General features: G+C 36.2%; 2 protein-coding genes and 1 long non-coding RNA gene across 6 annotated transcripts; 1 reads left to right on the top strand and 2 right to left on the bottom strand.

The window, feature by feature from the left end:
• Window positions 1-149: 149 nt before the first annotated feature.
• LOC128015882 (protein TESPA1) lies at window positions 150-11,974 on the bottom strand. 4 transcript variants are annotated; one of them, XR_008184030.1, is made up of 12 exons: window positions 11,795-11,974; window positions 7,608-7,761; window positions 6,935-6,977; window positions 6,160-6,200; window positions 5,727-5,780; window positions 5,213-5,252; window positions 5,010-5,108; window positions 4,216-4,424; window positions 3,155-4,104; window positions 1,896-1,935; window positions 1,014-1,098; window positions 579-614 (listed from the first exon to the last, which is right to left on the bottom strand). XR_008184030.1 is itself a non-coding variant. In XM_052600102.1 (11 exons), the coding sequence occupies exons 2-11, from the start codon at window positions 7,747-7,749 to the stop codon at window positions 520-522; spliced, it is 1,758 nt and encodes a 585-aa protein (XP_052456062.1). In that variant the 5' UTR covers window positions 7,750-7,761; window positions 11,795-11,972; the 3' UTR covers window positions 150-519. The 4 variants fall into 4 exon arrangements, 3 of the variants coding, with proteins under 3 accessions (XP_052456062.1, XP_052456064.1, XP_052456063.1); XM_052600102.1 differs by lacking the exon at window positions 1,896-1,935 and having other exon boundaries at window positions 150-614; window positions 11,795-11,972; XM_052600104.1 differs by lacking the exon at window positions 1,896-1,935 and having other exon boundaries at window positions 150-614; window positions 5,010-5,105; window positions 11,795-11,971.
• Window positions 11,975-12,048: 74 nt separating this feature from the next.
• Window positions 12,049-15,907, top strand: LOC128015885 (uncharacterized). Its single transcript, XR_008184031.1, has 3 exons — window positions 12,049-12,179; window positions 14,494-14,612; window positions 15,195-15,907. It is a non-coding gene; the product is annotated as an uncharacterized LOC128015885 (long non-coding RNA).
• A 22-nt stretch (window positions 15,908-15,929) lies between these two features.
• LOC128015883 (isotocin receptor-like) lies at window positions 15,930-19,863 on the bottom strand. Its single transcript, XM_052600105.1, has 2 exons — window positions 18,823-19,863; window positions 15,930-17,041 (listed from the first exon to the last, which is right to left on the bottom strand). Exons 1-2 carry the CDS (start codon window positions 19,850-19,852, stop codon window positions 16,815-16,817), a joined length of 1,257 nt encoding a protein of 418 aa, XP_052456065.1. The 5' UTR covers window positions 19,853-19,863; the 3' UTR covers window positions 15,930-16,814.
• Window positions 19,864-20,537: the final 674 nt, after the last annotated feature.

Below are 20,537 nucleotides of genomic sequence, written 5' to 3'. Positions count from 1 at the left end.
GCTTGTTTTGTATTCACAAAATTGGGTTTCAGTGAGAATGAAAAGAGTTTCTTATGGACAACATTTCTGTATTCAAATCATTAATTTTGTGTTTCTGAGTCACCTCTGTATTATCATAGAATTGTCTTAACCAGTCTACCAAAACTAAATAGTTCAAATAAATTATTTATTACCATTGTGGAATTACAAATAAAGACAATGTGTACAGCAGGTCATCCATCTGAACAAGAAAACCAAAAAGTGCACAAATTTAGAAGCTTAAAACAAATACAACGATTTCAAAACCAGATTATAAGCATTATTCTAGGCTGTAGGTTTTCACAGAGTAACATGCAAGCAACATTCATACATGCTCCTGGTCTTTACTGTGCATGGCTTATCCGTGCAAGCTATCCCAAAGATAAGTTCATTCCTGATGGACAAGTCCACTTAGAAAGATAGGTTAGCAAACACCATTTCATGATCACTTCAAGGATAGTAGTAGACACACTTTGTGCTTCATTAGCCTGAGATTTAATGTTATGTTTTCTCTGGAGTTAAGAGGGAATGGTGCACATCCTCTTCAGCATATCCACTGCTATCCGACTGAAAACTGTCCCCTCGCAGGGGCGACGCTGGGAAAGAGAAGCAATGCTTAAAATAACACTGATGATTTAATATAGTCAAAGCACCACAATTCGTTTTCAACGGTTTCTGTGAACCCAAAAAAAAAGTATGCAGATTTTTTTTTTTTTTTTGCGACTTCCTGTTAGGTTGTTTCCCTGAAATGTGATAAGGTTGACAAGATCAGCCAGACCAATTTACAGCATACAATGTGTTTTTAACAAGTCAGCAACACACCTCCCTCTATCACCACATTAACACATGCTGCTTTCTGTGAACTTGCTTATTTTGCTGATTATCAGCTGTTCAACTGAATTTATTTTACTAAATTGATCAAGAACTAGTCAAATTAGTGGTTCAAATTTGCCTCATGAGTTCTTATCATGATAAGGACTACTCATGCTACTTACATTTGTGTTGATGCGTCGAAACCGCTAACGTGACTGTGGAGCAGAATTCTGATGAAGTGGCTTCCTCTTCCTCTGCACTGTGAACCTGAATTGAAACCCTATACTTAATGATCATCCCACAACACAGTACAGAAAACTAGATTTTTACTTTGCCAGAGTGCCGTTTTCCTTTACAAAACATGTTTCTTCAGTGCTAGTTTACTATGCATTTGAAAATATGTTCATATGCTTACTGGCCAAAGTCAAATAATAGCCAACCCCAAAGTTTTATGATACTACTGTCCTTTATTGATTAGGGGAAATTGTAAGTTTGAGACAACATTCATGTCCACAACACAAACATGGATGAGATACAGTACATGCCACATTAGAATGCTTAAAAGGATAGTTTAGTATGAGGTTCAATTTGTGCCCAAAATGAACTGACTGCTTTGTACTACACATTTGTCCTCGTCTACAGTCATTGTTAAGCTAAATTAGTATATGTTGATGTGTATGTCCTCTGTTTATGTCATATTGTTCTGTCATCCTTACTAATGTTCTGTTCTGTCGTTCTAACTGTTGTCTTTACTCTTGTTCTGTTCTTTCATGCTTCCTGAGTGTGGTGAAGTTAGTTTTAGCTTTGATATTCACTGTGTATTTGCCTAGGCTGCTTAAGAGGCTGTCTGAAAATTCCTAGTGATATTTTGTCAATACCTCCTTTCATAAATATTCAGTATATTAAAAAAAAGAAAAAACTTAAATTCAGGCCTATAGTGAGTCTGCCTGGTCATAACTTAAAACTTGAGAGCGAGAAAAAAAACATTTTGGTGAATTACAGTAATTGCCTTCTAAAAAAGAATAGTGTACTGTACTTAAATTGAGGTGTTGGAAAGATCTCACCTGTAGTAAGTCAGTCTGGTCAATAGTAATGTACTACAACCTTTGGAACATAAAAAAAAAACTTTTGGTGAATTACAATATATATTTTTTAAATAATGCTGTACTGTACATAATTTTTCTCAATATAAACTACATTACATTTCTAAAGGGACACAATGGCAATATATCAATAAGAATATAGCCCAATAGCAAATGTAATTTGAACATAGTATCTAGGTGAATTATTGTTTTTTTCCCTAAATTAAGGTAATTGAGTACTGTATGTGTATGAAGTGAGATACTGGCAAAAGCACATACTGTATGGTTAGTCTGCCCACTAGCCGTTTATTATAACCTTGTAAAAATTATTTATTTGAATTAATGATTTGACTTAATGTATGTTTTTGCAGTGTGAGTGAGATTTGCAGACAGTCTCTTAAGCAGCCTAGGCAAATATGCAGAGAATATGGAACCAAAAACTTTACAGTTGTCAGTAATCAAAACAGAACATGAGTAAAGACAACTTAAGGATGACAAAACAATACAACATAAACCAAGGATATACACATCAACATAAATGGACATGTTTATTTGACTTCCTTTGGTAAACTCATTACAGCGAGCAGATATGTCAGCAATAAAAAGGAAACATACTAATTTAGCTGAACAAGTAGGCAATGACTGTAGACAAGGAGAAATGTGCATTAAAAGCGCAAAGCAGTCTGTTAATTTTTGGCACAAATGGAACCTCATACTGAACTGTCCTTTTTAAGTATTTAAATGTGACATTTATATTATCCATGTTTGTGTATCGGGCATGAATGATGCCTCAAACTTACAATTTTAATCAAGGAATGACAGTAGTATCATAGAAATCATTTTACTCACCCTCATGACAATCAAAAACTGCATGACTTTGTTTTTCAGAACACAAAATATATTTTAAAGAATGTTTTAAATGTTTTCACTTTGTCAGACGTTTTTCAAAATATCTTGTTTTGTGTTTAACAGAAGCTCTGGAACAATATTAGGGTGAGTAAATGATGACAATTCTCATTTCTGTAATAGTGTAAAAAGTGAAAGCGCAACAGTTTGCAGTGTTATAAATGACAACAAGTCAGATTATAATTTCTATGCAGAGGTGGAATAAAAAGAGGAAGTCTGGAGGTGGATTCAGCAATAGAGTTGAATAATACTCAGTAAATGACGTCTAACGGGAGAATCTGTGTAGGCAACTGCTCTTGACATGAAATGCATTAAAATGATAAGAGATAGCGTACCTCTTCCAGCTCAAAGGAGTTGCCTTGTTTGCTTAGATTTAGTGGTTTAGCTGGACTTAGGAACCTCTTGATGTTTGATGAACTCTGCTCCTGTCTGTCTCTGTTAGAAAGGGTAGTGTCTTCTTCCCATCCAGTGATTGTGATCTGACATAACTCTGACTCTGGTAAATTAATTGCATTTGATTGTCTTACAGAAGGTTTATATGTAGTCTGGTGTGCAAATGGCGAGTTTTTGATATCCATACTATTTGTGTGAAGGCAGCGATAAGGTGCCTGATTCACATATTCAACAACCTGAGGGCATATGACATCATGGGCAATGATAGGAACAGGTCCCATGGTAACACTGGAGCTATTCAAGAGAACAGAATGCAGGGTACAACCTTTGGACTTCACGTCCATCTCCGGTTTTGGATCTAGGCAAGGTGTACACTCTGCTAATGCATTGCCTAAGTTGTGTCGGTTTTCATTTGTCATCTCATATAATGACTGACAAGGTATATGGTCCAAGGAATCAGTCCTTTCAGTGTTTTCACCATACGTCTCCTCCTCGATTTCTTTCTTGCTCTCTATAAACCAATCCAAGTCTTGTTCCAAATCATCTACTCCCATTTGAAGACATAACTCTTCATTGTCATTTTCTGCACTTTTCTCAACTACGTCAGACAAGCTGCATTTGCGCTTGCGAGGTGAATTGCTTGGAGACGAGGAGTCTGAGCCACGTGATCCTGTATACAAGCACATCTTGGAGATAGTGTCTTTTAGTCTTTCAACAGGGGAGCGTGGTTCACTGCGGACACTGGTTCGAGACATGGTCCTCTCCACAAATGGGGTGGTGAAGGTTAACTGGGGTGGTGCAAGCTTCTGAAGTGGCGTTCGGGAAACATGGGAGTACAGCGAATAGAAGGCATTGGCCATTGCCGTCAATGCCTCTACTTGTCGGAAACGACCTGTGCAAAAACCATACATGATGATGAAGGTAATGGAATGTGACTTGGAATTTGATGGAATGTGTTTACAGATGTAATACCAGCAGCATTCTGAAACTCTTAATTCCTTACTTGCTAATGAAAGACAGGGGTCTTCCTGGCGTATCCTGGAGAGCTGGGATTCAAGGAAGAGGCGGAAGTTGATGCCTCTTAGGTGGGACGGGAAGTTGAAAAAGCGGACTGGGATCCGGGCAGTGACCTGCGGTTCCTCGCATCCGAAACCCAATTGGAAAAGGGTCTCTTCTGCATCTTCAGCACGCATTTGGAGGATCTCAGACACACTGGGGAATTTCATGAGATGTCATGAATGGCAAACGAAATGTGAAAAGTGAACTCTGGTTCAGGTAGACATTCATGGAATCTATGCCCATGGAAATCCAGTGCCTGTCATTCATGAAGACCTTAATTCTTCATCCCTTTCATGTTTATTTGTTGAATTTTTTGCATAATTTTATGCTTTCAAATACCAACAGGGGTGTAGCATTGTGCTATTGTTAGAACTGAATAATGCAGGAAAAACAAAAATGAGCAGTTGGCATACTTATCGGTGAGGGCCACATACTGTACATGTTATTTATATTACAGGATCTTATTGTCATGCAAGACACATAAATTTACTACTTCATGCATCACTCTACATTTGCAACTAGCCGAACACTTTGCTTAGCTCTGCTAAAACCATTTACAGTTTGACTTTAGAAGCACATCAGAAGCACAAATCCATCTTGAGAATGAAAGTAAAATGCATGCTGGAGAAAAGTGTTTTGGCTATTTTTTGCCAGAATCTAAGTGGGAACCTTCATCCAACAGGCCAGCTACATGAACTACTATTTTTCCAGTGTGTTCTGTCTCATCCATGCTCTTACCTGGAAACAGTCCTATTGGTGTTGGTTGAGAAAGCACTGGATGCAACGCTCTGGCCCATGCTGAACAATGGCAGGTTGAGCTTCTGTTGAGGTGTGCTGCTGACACACAAACAATCCATTAAAAAATACAACGAAAGGAAGAAATACAAATAAGTAACCTTGAGCAAGACAATGGAGGCAGTAACAATCAGCCTATTACTTACCTAAACCGTGGTGCACCTGATGCAGCATATAATGCAGTAGCTGTGAAATAAATAATTCAGATGTAAAAGTTTGGTAAAGAATTTTGTACTTTTATTCAGCAACAATGCATTAAAATGATCAAAAGTAATTGTTAATTCAATTACAATGCTACAAAATATTACATTTCAAATAAATGCTGTTTGATCTTTTGCTTTCAAACATAAATGCAGTGCCGCTAAATACAGTATATAAGGCTTGTCATCACAAAGAACCCATTATTCAAAACTCAATGTGGGAGCATAAAGGTCTAGCACAAAATTGCCTTTAATTAGCAGTTATCCAATATGTTGCATTGATGTGGAATATAACACCTGGGGGTTACAATCAAAGTTCTGCAGACATTTTTCGACTCCATAAAATAGAACTGTTTGTTAAAGGTGATATGTGTGTTCTTAAACCAAATTAAAACACATACAGCTCTCACCACTTCTTCATTATAGCAGTTACAGTTACTGTTGTGTAGTTTCCACTCACCTTCTGCACCCAAACTCAGATCATCATCAAAGCTGGGACCTGTCTTCAAAGAGCCTGAAGAATAACATTTGACAAATGTGACCAGGATTTAGACATAGAGCAAAGGTCCATCGGCTATTCTAATCATAAATCACTGGTAAGCCTGCACCTGCTGAGGTCTCCAAAAAGACCGTGGGAGTTTAGCACAATTCTAACGGCTGTTATTCATCATTTTTAAGTTCTTGCATGTTTCTTTATTAAATGTATTAGCTAATTTGATCATGCTTTTAGACATGAAAAAAGTCTATGGATTTTGTGTGCCTGCTCATTACTTACATATGTAAAAATATTGATTAGGCAGGTTTTAAACTTTATCACTCAAACTCTATCAAAACCTTTATTTTCAAAAACTTAATCGGAATCCAATATCCAACTTGTTTCGTCCTCAACCTACCTATTGTTAGGTGCCTGCTTTTGGCAGGAGTGGCTTCATTCCTACAGAGAAGTCAAAGGAAAGAAAATAAGAAAGGAAAAATAAATTAAAAATTCACTTTTATCAAGTGTGAATCAGCAGAGGTCTGTGGGTGGGATGCGGGCATGCAGTAAAATACTGTGATAAAAATAGAGACGCACACAGCACATCTTTCAATTCTTGTGGCAATATGTACCACTAGCACTTATTAAACAAATGTTAGAAAGATATATCGCAACTTGTCAGAAAAAAGGTCTTAAGAAGCCACAATTATGCTCGCTTAGTAAGCATTGTTGATTTTGTTCGGACTACTGCTGCTATGAATGTGATTAGAAATTTAATTTACAGGCTTTGTAGAATATATTTACAAAAAAATTAAAAAATCAAAATGAATGACCTAAATGTTGAACATGCATTTGAATTTTGAAATTCATTTGAAAATACTTTCTTTTTGCCTTCTCTAGCAGGAACTTCCAAAGCCTGAACGGTGAGAAACAATAACAAAAAATGTCAAGTTTTATCTACTATTTTCCTGATCCAGAAAGGGAACATTTGAAAACGGAATCTTCCTCAGCACAATCTGTAAATAGAGCAAAACATGGTTCTTGACCCTCAGAGATAGATGTGTTTTTAACCTGCATGACCTTCAACAAATAAACCCAAGAACATTTGTGGTTTTCCATTCACTTGCTGTTATTGTATTGCAACTGACACTCAATGCCTGTGTTTCATAGAAAGCATTGACACAAACACTCACCCACAACCTTGAAGCCAGGTTTCAATCTTTCCAGCAGAGCATCCTGTGGAAACAAAATAAAGACGCACAAAGCGATCTTAGCCTGTCTTTTTGAGAATGGGTGTGTGTGTGTGAGTGATAGAGAGAGAGAGAGAGAGAGAGAGAGAGAGGTGTAAATGAGCTCTCTGTTTTGGAAATTTTGTTTATCTGCTGGTAACCGTGTACTGTTTGTAGTCTGCCATTTATCTCTGACAGTGGCAGTTATAAAAAAGTGACCTGATTAAGCTGTAATACAATTTAGTTTTATTATTTTATTTCATCCCAATCTATTGTCCAACATATTTTTATCTGATTGTGTTTTGCTTAAAACAAATATACTTAAAGCATACAACGGTCCCAAAAAAAGTTTTTGGATTTTTAAAAATGCATTAATGTCATTCTGATAGAGAACAGTTTCAAGCCAAGTGGGGTTTTATTTATATAAAGATTACACAAGTGCAGCTTTCAAGCTAAGTATTTCCCAAATGAAAAAAATATTGAGCTAAAACATTTAAAAGTGAAGCCATAAATGATATTGGTTGCATTATGTACTAGCATCAATTCACATGCTTAAGAGGAAATGAGATATGCAGCTCCTTTACATATTATCAACCTACTGACACAGCTGAACATTAAACATTAACCTTATGCTCACCATCCGCAAAGACGTCATCTTGGAGAGAGAGATGAGGCTGATGTTTTGCTCTTGGGCTGTGGTGCTCTGCATCTCTTACAGTAATCTTGCGGCGGCTGCTTGCCCACGCATGGCGCCTCTCAATCTTAGAAGGACTCTCCATCTCTCTGGCCACCTGCCGCAAGCAAATGCTTTGCAGGATTATTAAACCTAAACCTGAGACTGGCTAAGTCTAAGCTAAGTTTGAGCAGCATACTAGACTACACTAAAACTGGTAACAAATATTGAAATTGAAATCACTCTCAAATGTAAAGTGTGGCAAATATACCCTTACGAAGAGAAGTTTATTCAAGTGTGCTATTAGTATACTTCTTTTAAACTAAAAATAGGAAAGTATGCTTTTAGTTTACTTTTAATGTACTTCAGAGAAATGGGTTTTATGTACTCCTCATAAATATACTTAAAGGGTTAGTTCGCCCAAAAATGAAAATTATGTCATTAATAACTCACCCTTATGCTGTTCCAAACATGTAAGGCCTCCTTTTATCTTCGGAACACAGTTTAAGATATTTTAGATTTAGTCCGAGAGCTCTCAGTCCCTCCATTGAAGCTGTGTGTACGGTATACTGTCCATGTTCAGAAAGGTTAGAAAAACATCATCAAAGTAGTCCATGTGACATCAGAGGGTCCGTTGGAATTTTTTTAAGCATCGAAAATACATTTTGGTCCAAAAATAGCAAAAACGACGACTTTATTCAGCATTGTCTTCTCTTCCGTGTCTGTTGTGAGAAAGAGTTCAAATCAAAGCTGTCTGTATATCCGGTTCGCGAACGAATCATTCAGTTCACCAAATCGAAGTGAATCGTTTTAAACGGTTCGCATCTCTAATACGCATTAATCAACAAATGACTTAAGATGTTAACTTTTTTTAATGTGGCTGACACTCCCTCTGAGTTCAAACAAACCAATATCCCAGAGTAATTCATTTACTCAAACAGTACACTGACTGAACTGCTGTGAAGATGAACACTGAGTCGAGCCAGATAACGAACAATAGACTGACTCGTTCACGAGTGAAGAACCGGTTGCATCGGTGTTCGGATCACCAGTAGTTCTTTCGGACAGTTCGATTCAATAAACCGGTTGAAGAAAACGGTTCACCAGTTCTTTTGTGCTCGACGTAATGGCGTCATTGGCGATGATTGCCCTTGATTCAAGCCTTCGGTTTACCCGCGCCCATAACACTAGCACAGAATCAGTTCAGAATCAATCACCAAAAGAATCAGTTCAGTTCAGACGCTCTGTGTGTCGGTCTGCTTCACGCTGAATCACACATGCGCAGTATCATCGGCTCCTCAGTTAACGAATCGAATGCATCTGACAGAAACGGTTCTTGACTCGTGAACGAGTCGATGTTTTGTTCGTTATCTGGCTCGGCTCGGTGTTCATCTTCAGTTCTCTCTTCACAGCAGTTCAGTCAATGTACTGTTGGAGTACATGAATTACTCCGGGATATTGGTTTGTTTGAACTTAGAGGGAGTGTCAGCCACATTAAAAAAGTTAACAGTTTAAGTCATTTGTGGATTAATGCGTATTAGAGATGCGAACCGGTTAAAACGATTCACTTCGATTTGGTGAACTGAATGATTCGTTCGCGAACCGGATATCCAGACTGCTTTGATTTGAACTCTTTCTCACACAGACACGGAAGAGAAGACAATGCTGAATAAAGTCGTCGTTTTTGCTATTTTTGGACCAAAATGTATTTTCGATGCTTAAAAAAATTCCAACTGACCCTCTGATGTCACATGGACTACTTTGATGATGTTTTTCTTACCTTTCTGGACATGGACAGTATACCGTACACACAGCTTCAATGGAGGGACTGAGAGCTCTCGAACTAAATCTAAAATATCTTAAACTGTGTTCCGAAGATAAAAGGAGGCCTTACATGTTTGGAACAGCATAAGGGTGAGTTATTAATGACATAATTTTCATTTTTGGGCGAACTAACCCTTTAAAATGACATTTAAGTATACTTGATTTATACTTACAGAAATTCTAAATATAGTTGAACTATACTCCTAGAATCTGTGTTTTCATTATTACACGGTAGAGGGGGCGCTAGTACACATCTTCAGCACAGAATTTCCAACAAAACACAAGTGAAGAAGAAAAAGAAACACCAGATACTAACACATGTAATCTAGCACGATCATCTGAGATGAAACAGCATCCAAACTGTAAGGTTATGGAATAAAATGTTGACCGATGAAGAGGTAATAATTACAGTCAAGCTTTAGGGTGTTGATCGACTCCATCTACATTTTGATTATCATTCTTAATTTGGTTCATAGTCTTTTTTCAGCTTTTTGTTCAAAATGTTATTTCTTTATTTTTTTATGAAACACAATATAGTTAAAAAAAAGAATGCATGAAGCTAGAATAAAATGTTTTTGTTTACAAGCAGATACCGGGATGTTTTGTATGTTCAGATATTAATGTAACAAAATATATACACATTAAAACCTAAATAGGGACATAGTATTATACTTAAAATATGATGTAAAGTTCACTTAAAGAAAATTTATGAGTATACTTGTAGTATAAAACTACTAAACTAGTAGTTTACTGAGACTGTACTTCAAAGTGTACAAAGTATTTAATTAGTAAACTATCAGTATACCTATGAGTTCACTTTTAGTATAATTGCAGTACAAACTACAAACATAGAGGTAAACTAGTAGTGTCCTCAATGTTTGCAACTGTCATACTTAAAAGTACACTTTTATATACTAGAAAGTGGGCAAATTTAGTTCCAATGAGTATTAAACTGCACACTTACAAGTATACTACTAGAACACTGATATTTGTATAGAATACTTGCTACATAAAGTATACTTAAAATATACTTGAACCTTAGTAAAATAAAGTTGAAGTATACTACGTTTTAGTAAGGGTAGGCCTACATATTGTCAGATTTTGTGTAAGCTTTGTTATATTTATAAAATAAACATTTAATTTTTTATTGTCATACTTCACGAAGCAGCTTTACAGAAACTCGTGATGCTAATGACTAATACATTAATGTCTACGCAGTTAGATCTTTCACATTAATTACTGTACTGTCATTTGAAATGCAGAATAATTAGCCAAATGTGGCATTTTACTTTAATATCTCAAAACTATATTTTATGGAGAGACTTCTACTGTCACATCACTCCTCTGTGGGTGATTTCTAATGTTTATCTGGTTAGTGTGTAAACTATGGCTTGCATAGGGGTTTCTTTTTTTTTATTATTATTTTTCAGGGAGCGATTGACGTCTCTATCAACCCTAATTGTTTTTAGCGTCCCTATCAATGAAACATATTTAAAATATGTAAATGTGATGTTTATGTTTGGCCATTCTGAAGAGGATCACAGTGAAAAGTCCTTAAACGATGTTGCTATGGCTACCTTCTGTGCAAGCAGATTTTTATGTGAACGTCTATTGATGCTTGTCAACAATCTGAAATAATTTTTAAACAAGACACTTTTTGTCATATATAAAAACATATAAAAAGTGTCAAAGTAATAATGACAATGTTTTGCCAATTGAGTTATATAAAACTGTCTGTAGCCTGTTGCTCATTTCTGATTTCTTTTACCCGAGCGTTTTTAACGAACGTGAAAAAGTTAAATGTGAGCAGCATAACAGACAACAAAAATATGCAAAACACTCTGTGGCGAATATTAAGTAAGTAAAATAGCTGGAGCGCTGTACCGTTGCTATACAGTTACTTTTATAACTGAACGAACATTCACCCGCTGGCTGACTTTTTTACTGAACAAAATGTTTAAAAGCTCCATTGAAGCATATCTCTAACTTTGTAAACACATACATCATTTTCTTTTGTCTTCCTGGAGATTCAAACCTAAATGACAGCGTCATACCCTCAAACCCTGCATAATTCTGACCCTGTCACCTTCCATTCGCTCTCTACCAGAAGGAACGAAGACAGATTGCCTTATAAAGGAAATCACGCTCAAGCAGCAATCACACTTTAAGTAACACCACATGTACCGCATCGCTGTCATTTATAAAGATGCCGTTAATTAGGCAAATAGTCTAAGGTGCCTTACACAAAAAGCAATAGCCTACGGAAGTTTAAAATGATGTAGCAATCTTTACTAAGGACTGAGGTTTCCATTGCGCAGCACACATACCTTAAAAAGTGCCTCGATCAGTCCACTTTCATGACAACGGCATAATTAGCCCCTCTGGTGTCCTGCATCCCGCTCACACTTATATCTTAAATGATGTCCATCGCGTAAGGTATAATACACGGGAGATTAGGAACCATGATCGATTGTTGAGCCGCCCGCCGACGCGAACTTTCGTGCTATATGACGCGCAATAACTGACGGAAGCGGTAGGAGGATGATGGGTTCCTGTGAATAGAAAAAGGAGAACTATGTTGTGGCCACACACTGTTTTAGGAAATACTGTTTTACACCGTTTACAAAGCAAGTTTTGATGGCGGAAGCATACATGTGCAAGGCACGCCTAAGGCGCAGCGTCTGAACGTTCACTTGTTGTTGTTGTTTTAATGTAGGTAACAATCAGTTTATATGTCACCATTTAAGCCATTTTATCAGGCTATATATGTTATTATGGATTTGTGACGTGTGTGTGTGACACCGGCTTGCTTTACTGTAAAAGAAGTGATGAATTTGAAGAATGTCACAACCCTCACTTTAACCACTAACCAAGTCAAATCTCGTCACCCGGGTTCACTTCTTAGAAGCAAACTTGTGATTCATAGCAGCAACAGGCCAGAATTTAACTGTGAAACAAATAGAATAAATTTGGTGTGGTATAAAACAGGCCTGACTTGCTCTCTTTCGCTGTGTATGTCTTTACGATATTAAATATAAACTTGTGTGCTATTTAAACTTTGAGGGGGACTTTGATGTTTCAAAAGAGTGGAGTGGGTGTAAAGGACAGGCAACAGAAGGAAGAGGTGAAGCGCAGAGGAGGGAAAAGAGATGAAGGAAGAGAAATAGCAGAGATGTAGGAAAAGGAGCGAAAAAGAGTGAAAGAGCTGTGGAAAGAGCAAGAGGAGAGGTGAGAGGAAGCTATACTGAAGATGCTTAAATGAGTTGAGAGCTACTCTAACTGATCATGTTATGAAACAAGTTCTGTTTATGAAAATTGCAGAATAGAGAGTCCAGCCTAATGTGAGCAAATTTACAGTGGACACAATTTTAACCAAATAGAAGAGGGATGTCTTTGGTCAGTATGGCACAGTCAAGATAATACCGTTTTAAATTGTTGTGAAGAAACTAAATTAAATTTCCAGTGAAATTTGGAAATTATAATGTATATACAAGGATGAATAAATAAAATGATAATGTTATAAAAGATTTATATTTTAAATAAAAGTATTTTTCCCTCTCCTTTGAGGATTTTATTATCGTTTCCACAAAAAAAAAAATTAATTACCACGAGTGTTCTCAAGCTCAACAGAATAAGAAACGTTTCAACACTAGGTGTCAGTATGTCTCCATTTGTAATGTGTGAGGTTTATAGACAGGACCACTTCTGGGAATTTTTATTTTATTTTTTTTATTTTAGTTATTTATTGAGAAGAAATCATCTCCTGTGACAGATTTATCATTTGGCTGAAGAGTTTGTCTAATTATCTTATAAGTAATTTATAATATTGCTTAATTTGATCTTTGGAACTAGCTTTTTTTCATCAAAGGAACTCCTTTAATTAATTAATTAATGTATTTATTTATTTATTTTACATTTGCAAATTTATAACGAGGTTTGAATGTGCTTGTATTCCCATTTAGACTTTGAAGATATGACTGGTGAGTCTGTATGAAGAATTTGTATTGGAATTTATAATTAAAATCTACAGTCTCTCTCTTCATGGACATAACATTATTTCAATATATATTTTCATTTTTTCCCAAATCTAAATACGTGATGTGACTAGTTTCACTCAGTTTTAATGGACACAATAAAAGGAGAACTGCCTACATATTTCCGCTAAAATCTCAGTTGTACGCGAGCTTCCGGTTTAGCATTCTTTGATAGCAAGCTGCTGTAATAGCCCTTTTACTGTCTATTAATTGTAATAGCGTGGTATTTCTGTCAAATTTTTGATTAACTAGCTATTACAAAAAATATTTCATATTAAATATTTTATAGTAACATAAGATTTCATAATACAACGTTTAATAACTTTTTATTAATGAGTTCAAGAAGCTTCAAGCGCCTTAGGCGTGAACTTTGTACTGTTCCAGGAAAGTCACGCCAAACTTCCTGAGCAATTGAAGCTATTTGTTAATTTTATTGCAACGTTACATTATCCTAAAATAGCTTTTTTAACGTGTACCACTTGCATAAACACTCCATCCGAAGGCAATATTCGTAGGGGCTGCCATTGTTGTTTCGTGTGCTGTATGACATCAGAACTCGGAGTACATCGATCTAGTATGAGTTCACGGGTGGGAAGTCACAGGTTTGACTGCTGTTCCAGTACACTTTCACGGGTTTAAGGTTGGAAAAACACGGGTTTAGTTTCAATATTTTCCTTTTAGACAAGGAAAAGTGTAAAATGGATTCCTTATATCAGACGTGAGAATTTTAATATCATTCCTTACACAAGAGTCTCCAGTCGTCACTTTAATAAGAGTGATGATTTGATCGCACAATCGACTCCCTCAGGACGCCGGCTACTGAAGGAAGGTGCAATGCCCTTTGTTTGAGTAAAACAACTACTCCACTTCAACACCAAGGCACAGGGGAGAGAAGCTTCCCCTCCACTGAACAAAGATCCTGTGCTTATGGACCTCCAGCAACAGGAGCATGATTATTATTCATATCCCATTCCAATCTTTCTTTATATCAGACTGAAGGTCTCCGAAAGGAAGTGGAACAACTGAGAAAACAGGTGGAAGAACTGTCTGTCCGTCTGAGATTTTGCTTGGGCAGATCTGCTGCATCAGACGGTGAAATAATGTTCTACAGGTAAGATTCTAAACTTTTCATTATTATAGCATACTGTATTACTATCAAGATGCTGTATTATAAACCAAAAGCTTCTGGTCTTTGCATAATACAGTATATCAATGTAGATATTATATTTACATGTCAGTAAACCCGTATACAATTAAGCTACAATACAGTCTAAAAGTAAGCTAAAACTGTTGGTCATTGTGTTTTGTGATGTATATAATCTCAAACATGTCCCACATCAATGTGTGTGTGTGTGTGTGTCTATATCTATATATATATATATATATATATATATATATATATATATATATATATATATATATATATATATATATTTCCTTTCTAATTTAGGATATTATACAGTACAATATACATAGTGTTATGAGGGATGTGGATAATATAAATAACTTTGCAGTGTTTCTGTAAACGTAAATATAAATTTTGTATAAAATATATAAATAATATAAGAGCAGTAAGTTGAATTTAAAACAATGTTTGTATGCCTCAAGGAATGATGTTAGGAAAGCAATCATTTAATATCTTTTATTCTTAAATATTAAAAAAATTCACTTAAACTCACCATTTTTTCGTTAGTTTCAGTACAGCGACGAACTGGAGGTACTGCACTGATGCCAAGCTGAGAGAACAGTGCTGTCTGGTACAGTAGTGCAAAAATATGGTTATCTGCCTTTTAAAGTTTAGAAAATTTATAAACATCATTTTAAAATATAAACAATAAATCCATCCTTTATTTGTCTAGTTTTGTCTCCCTACTCTCAAACTATTTGGCTGCTCTGTTTGCCTCATAGATCTGAAACATGTCGCCCTCACGTGGATCTCTCCTGTCACCTGATCCTTTTCAGAAACGTAAAAAAAAAAGACATTTATAGCTTTAAAAGGTCATACAGATCGTATTAACATAAGAATAACATTAGTGAAATTATAAAAACACAAGATCTTAAAAAGGTTAAGTAAACAGAACACAGACTATAAGAGTATGCACTATCATAAATGAAGCTAGCTAATGCGTTAACTTGAGAATATGCACATTCAAACGCGGAAATAGCCGTAAATACATTTCTTTTTACAAATGGGAATGTTTTGTCAGTATATTCAAATTTAAAATCACTTACAAAAAAAGCTATATTCTGTAAATAAATTTTCCATCAGAGATCGATCATGTTCATTCATATATCCATATATCCACATATCCACAAATACATTTGTTAGAACACAAAAGAGTTTAATAAATATAAGATTATCTTCAAATGAATCACAGCCTGAATGAGCTGCTGCGTGCACAATATTTACAGGATATTTCTACAAAAAAAAAAAAAATAATAATAACCTGGTAAAGGAACACTGCTGAACATCAAAACCATGGAATAGTCACAGCGAATGAAAATGTTCTCATCATTTATAGCCTACTCACCCTCACATCAGAATCAGCATGACTTTTTTCTCTAACTGATCTCTGCATATTGTTTTATCATGTTGTCAGGCTTCATGAAAGCACCATGAAAGTCCATTCAAGTACAACAATACAGGCAACTCAAAGTCTTCTAAATTCATGCAGTAGCTTTTAATTTAAATATTATTTAAAGTAACTCCTGTAGTCCCTCTGCATGGCTTCAAAAGAAAATAGCACCAAGTTATTCTTCAAATATTCTTTAATCCCATTGATATGTGATCTGCAAATGATGTGAAAATCAAATTATGATGAGTGGACTGGAGTCATATTGTGATGTTTTTATCAGCTGTTCGGACTCTCATTCTGATGGCACCCATTCACTGCAGAGGAGCCACTAGTGAGCAAGGGATGTAATGCTTAATTTCTCCAAATTTGTTTCAATAAAATAACAAACTCTATATCTATATCTCGGATGACCTGAGGGTGTGTACATTTTCAGTAAATGTTGTTATTGGGTGAACTGTCCCTTTGAGCATACACATGTAAATGTCTCCCTACAAAAAAAAAAAAAAAAACATTGCCTTGAAGATTAGATGGATGCAAATAACTCAAGCAGTGCTTATATAAAGATACACATTTTAGGCTAAAGAGGACTGGAGAATATCCATGGTTAATGTAACTGAGATCTGCACCACACCTGTAAAAATCACATGAAATTATTCCTTAGCTTATGTTATGTTATTGTTCTGTTGTTCTGTCTATTGTTCTATGGTCATATGAACTGCATGTATTCCAATTGTCTCTCATGTAGTAGAGGACTGTGTCACACTCTTCTGGCTGCTGGTGCTCCTCATTGCACCCGTGCCTGAAGGGCTCTTAGATCTCCATTGCCTCTTACAGCCACAGAGTGATGCCATAAGACAGCGCTGCATGAGATCCCGGAACAGATGACCAGCGAAAAACATGTAGATCCAGGGGTTACAGCAGCTGTTGAGACTGGCCAGAAGCATCGCAATAATGAACGCCATAGCTATTAGAGACAAGGCATAAAGTTAGTGACATACACATGACTATTAAATATGATGATTATGTATCTATGCACTTTCCACACTGCTGATGATAGATAGATAAATCTTTCCGGAGAGGGATTAAAAAAAACATGATCCTACAATAATTTATCATCAGGTTTCATAATGTTGTTGGCCAATAAAATGAAATGTACTATGGACAGCATCATTTATGGTCATTTAAATCTGTGTATTCATTACACGGTCGATGTTCTGAAAATCCTCATTGTAACAGGGACAGCAGGATGCGAGTTTCTGTCGGGTCAAATTTGCAGACGGAGTCATTTTCCAAAAAATAATTACAAAATGAAATCTGTTTAATGACAATGCCGTTTAGAGCTGTCGGTAAGAACAGGCTCTGTCTCTAAAATAAGTTTACATGATGGATTGATGATGTGCAGCTTGGTATATTGTGTCTTTTTGCATCGACACACTATTTTCCTATTTTGATACTGTAAAGCTGCTTTGACAATCTGTATTGTTAAAAGCTCTATATAAATAAAGGTGACTTGACTTGACTATATTAAAAGAACTGTTCATTCAAAACTGAAAAATTATTTTGCAGCTTGAAACCATGGTCACTATGACCTGTCATTAGGGAAAGAGTTGCCTCAACATATTCTTAAAAAAAAAACACTGTTGTGTTGCACAGAAAGAATAACACCACAAATTGTAAAAGGCATAAGCATTGGTAAGAAATGATTTGACAATTCTATATTGTCCTTTCAATGCCTTATTGCTGAACCTCCAATTATTTTAAATCTGAATATTCAGTTTTTTTGCTCAAGTCTATTAGATCATTGTCTTTCAGCTACGATAGTTATTATATAATATTTTTCATAAGATTGAAGTCCAGAGTCTCTAATTTGTTCTCTTGAACATAATTTGAAATATCTGTACTATATTTTTCTTTTCAATTAGAGAAAATTGTGCATTGATTGTGCATTTCTGTCGTCCATTCTTAAAAAAAAAGAGTTTACATTTCTAACTTTTTTTTTTCTTTTTTTAATGTAACAGTAAGTGGGTTTTGTAGGGCACAGTGTTTATGAAGTTAAAAAGAGACAACTAGAGAAATACGAAAGACTACCATTCCAATGGAGAGTATAAAATGTAGATATTTGATTAGATTTTATCTGTGACTGGATTTAGTATATCTTAGGTTACCCAAGACTGTTCTGTACATTAAACATCTGGTTTTATTTCCATATAATACATTTCTCATGCTTTTTTAAACTCATAGACCAGAAAGTTACACAACCCGCAGATTACATGAATATAAATGGATATGATCAGGGCCTGCCTTCATGGGCCAAAAAAAGTATCCTAGGGCTCCAAATTTCCATGGTTTTACCAGATGTTTATAATCCCTGGATAAGGATTTTTTATTATATTTATTTTTTATATAAATATCAGTATAACTAGAAAAAAAGTAATATTCGCTTCAGAACAACAATTCTCTAAAAAAGAAAAACATGACAGAGATATTTCTATTCGGCTTTAGATAACAAGTAACGAAAAACTTTTCGTTAGAATTTTGAGAAATTCTTTGCTTGAAAAGTGTGATATATTTCTAGGAAATTTCTTTAAGTTTGCAATAATTTGGAGTAACAAAGTGGTGTTTTCCTAGGCTAAAATGACAACTTTTTTTTCATTTTAAATGTTTATGCATATGTATTATACACATTTTATCAAGTCTAATTATGCCATATTCATCTACAAATCTTCAAATAACATGCTGTATTACCTTCTCTTGGAGCCATTGGATCCCAGGCAGACCACATCTGAACGGAAAAAAACGGCGTCCAGCAGATGATATAAGCCAGGACGATCACAAAGGTCATTTTCACCGTCCTGATCTTAGCTTTGGAGATCAACTTGACGCTGCTGACGCGGGAGAGCGCGGTGCCCTTGGCTGGTCGCGGGGTCAACGACAGGCACTGGTCGCGCCGGGTCTTAAGCTTAAAGTTTTGCCATATTTTATAACTTATAAGTCCATAACAAACGCTTAAAATGGCTACAGGAATGATATAGATTGTGAGACTAATCCATGTAACGTAAGCCTTTGCGCCCCAGGGCTGAACAAAATCCCCCCAGCAGTCGAAGACCCCGTCGCCCACCTCTTTGAGGGAGAAGATGTACACCTGTGGCAAACTGAAGAGCAGGCTTATAATCCAAGAGGCCAGCACGAAAAAACGATCCTTTCGTCGGCGCAGGGATCGCAGAGGTTGCCATATAGCCAAACATCTGTCGATAGACATCAGCACGAGCATGTAAGTGGATGCAAACATGCCAACCACCTGTAGGTACTTCACCAGGCGGCACAAAAAGTCTGGTCCATAAAAGCGAAAGGTGATGTCCCAGATAAGTTGGGGTAGAACTTGAAAAACCGCCACCACCAGGTCAGCAATGCTCAGATGTTTCATAAAATAGTACATACGCGACTGACTGTGTTTACTCGCCTGGATAGCCACAAGGACGCACAGGTTGCCGACGAGCGCCAGCAGCAGAATCAACCCAAGCACGGTTACTTCGACTTTAGCCACTTCTTCGTTGCGCTTCAGAGGATTTACGGTTTGGTTCAGTCCCCTGCTGTCGTTTCCCCTGCTTGAATTGGCCCAGGAGTCGTTGAAGGGCCAGAAGATCGTTTCTTTCAGCAGGCTCTCCATTGTGCGTAAAATGCGCGTCCGAGCTCGCTGCTGTGGCGGCCCTCGCGCGTTATATATCGTTACACATGTGTGTGTAATGATGCTGTTATGATGTGCATTTAGCACCATATGTCTATAATAAAAAAAAATAGGGCCCGTTCACTGCAAAATAAAAAAAAAATTAATTAATTTCAAGACAGTTCATATTTTTTTCAGACATTTTCAAGTTGCTATCTTTTTGATATTAGTCTTGCTCAATCCAAATGGTGCCTATCGCAGTCAGCGAACTGTCAGCTAACTAAAAAGACATTTTAAACAAATCACTACAGTTTGTATGTGATATATTTGTAATATGAAAAGTTATAACATCAGTGTTCAAGGTGACCGATTGACGAGGATACTGAGACAGTGTTCTGGCGCCCTACTGTTGCTATGGTTACCATGTCAAACGCAATCGCGCGCGTCTATAATGCACCCTGACTAACTTTCGTGGTAAATTAAATATCTGTAAACAGTATACTGAATTTATTTTAAGCTTCTTTGGGGGATTTGCAAGTCCTTCAATCAGCGTTTATTTTTTTCTACAGAGCATATAATAAACGTTATTATTAACCGTGTTTAATTGTAATTTGAATAGATAATACCAATGCAAGTTATCTATATAATATGCATTAAAATGGTTAATTTTTTTGTGACAGTTACAGTTTGAAAAACACTTACCAGAAATGTATTTTGAGAGAGATCCATTCTGCAGATCTTGGGTTTGAAATGAAGGTATCAGTGATGTAGGCTATAGCGAAACTGCAGCAGCGGT

The sequence above is a fragment of the Carassius gibelio genome, chromosome A6 (assembly GCF_023724105.1).
Source record: "Carassius gibelio isolate Cgi1373 ecotype wild population from Czech Republic chromosome A6, carGib1.2-hapl.c, whole genome shotgun sequence".
Classification (NCBI taxonomy): Eukaryota; Metazoa; Chordata; class Actinopteri; order Cypriniformes; family Cyprinidae; genus Carassius; species Carassius gibelio.
This window is presented reverse-complemented; position numbering and strand designations above follow the sequence as displayed.

What these genes read in the sequence shown, in the direction of transcription:
- LOC128015883 (XM_052600105.1), bottom strand. Translation starts at nt 19,852, where the DNA reads ATGGTGCTAAATGCACATCATAACAGCATCATTACACACACATGTGTA. An exon ending in TCCAATGGCTCCAAGAGAAG is followed by an intron (nt 17,042 to 18,822) that starts GTAATACAGCAT and finishes TGTCTCTAATAG; the next exon opens with CTATGGCGTTCATTATTGCG.
- LOC128015882 (XM_052600102.1), bottom strand. Translation starts at nt 7,749, where the DNA reads ATGGAGAGTCCTTCTAAGATTGAGAGGCGCCATGCGTGGGCAAGCAGC. An exon ending in ACCTGGCTTCAAGGTTGTGG is followed by an intron (nt 6,201 to 6,934) that starts GTGAGTGTTTGT and finishes ACTTCTCTGTAG; the next exon opens with GAATGAAGCCACTCCTGCCA. An exon ending in CCCCTGTCTTTCATTAGCAA is followed by an intron (nt 4,105 to 4,215) that starts GTAAGGAATTAA and finishes GTTTTTGCACAG; the next exon opens with GTCGTTTCCGACAAGTAGAG.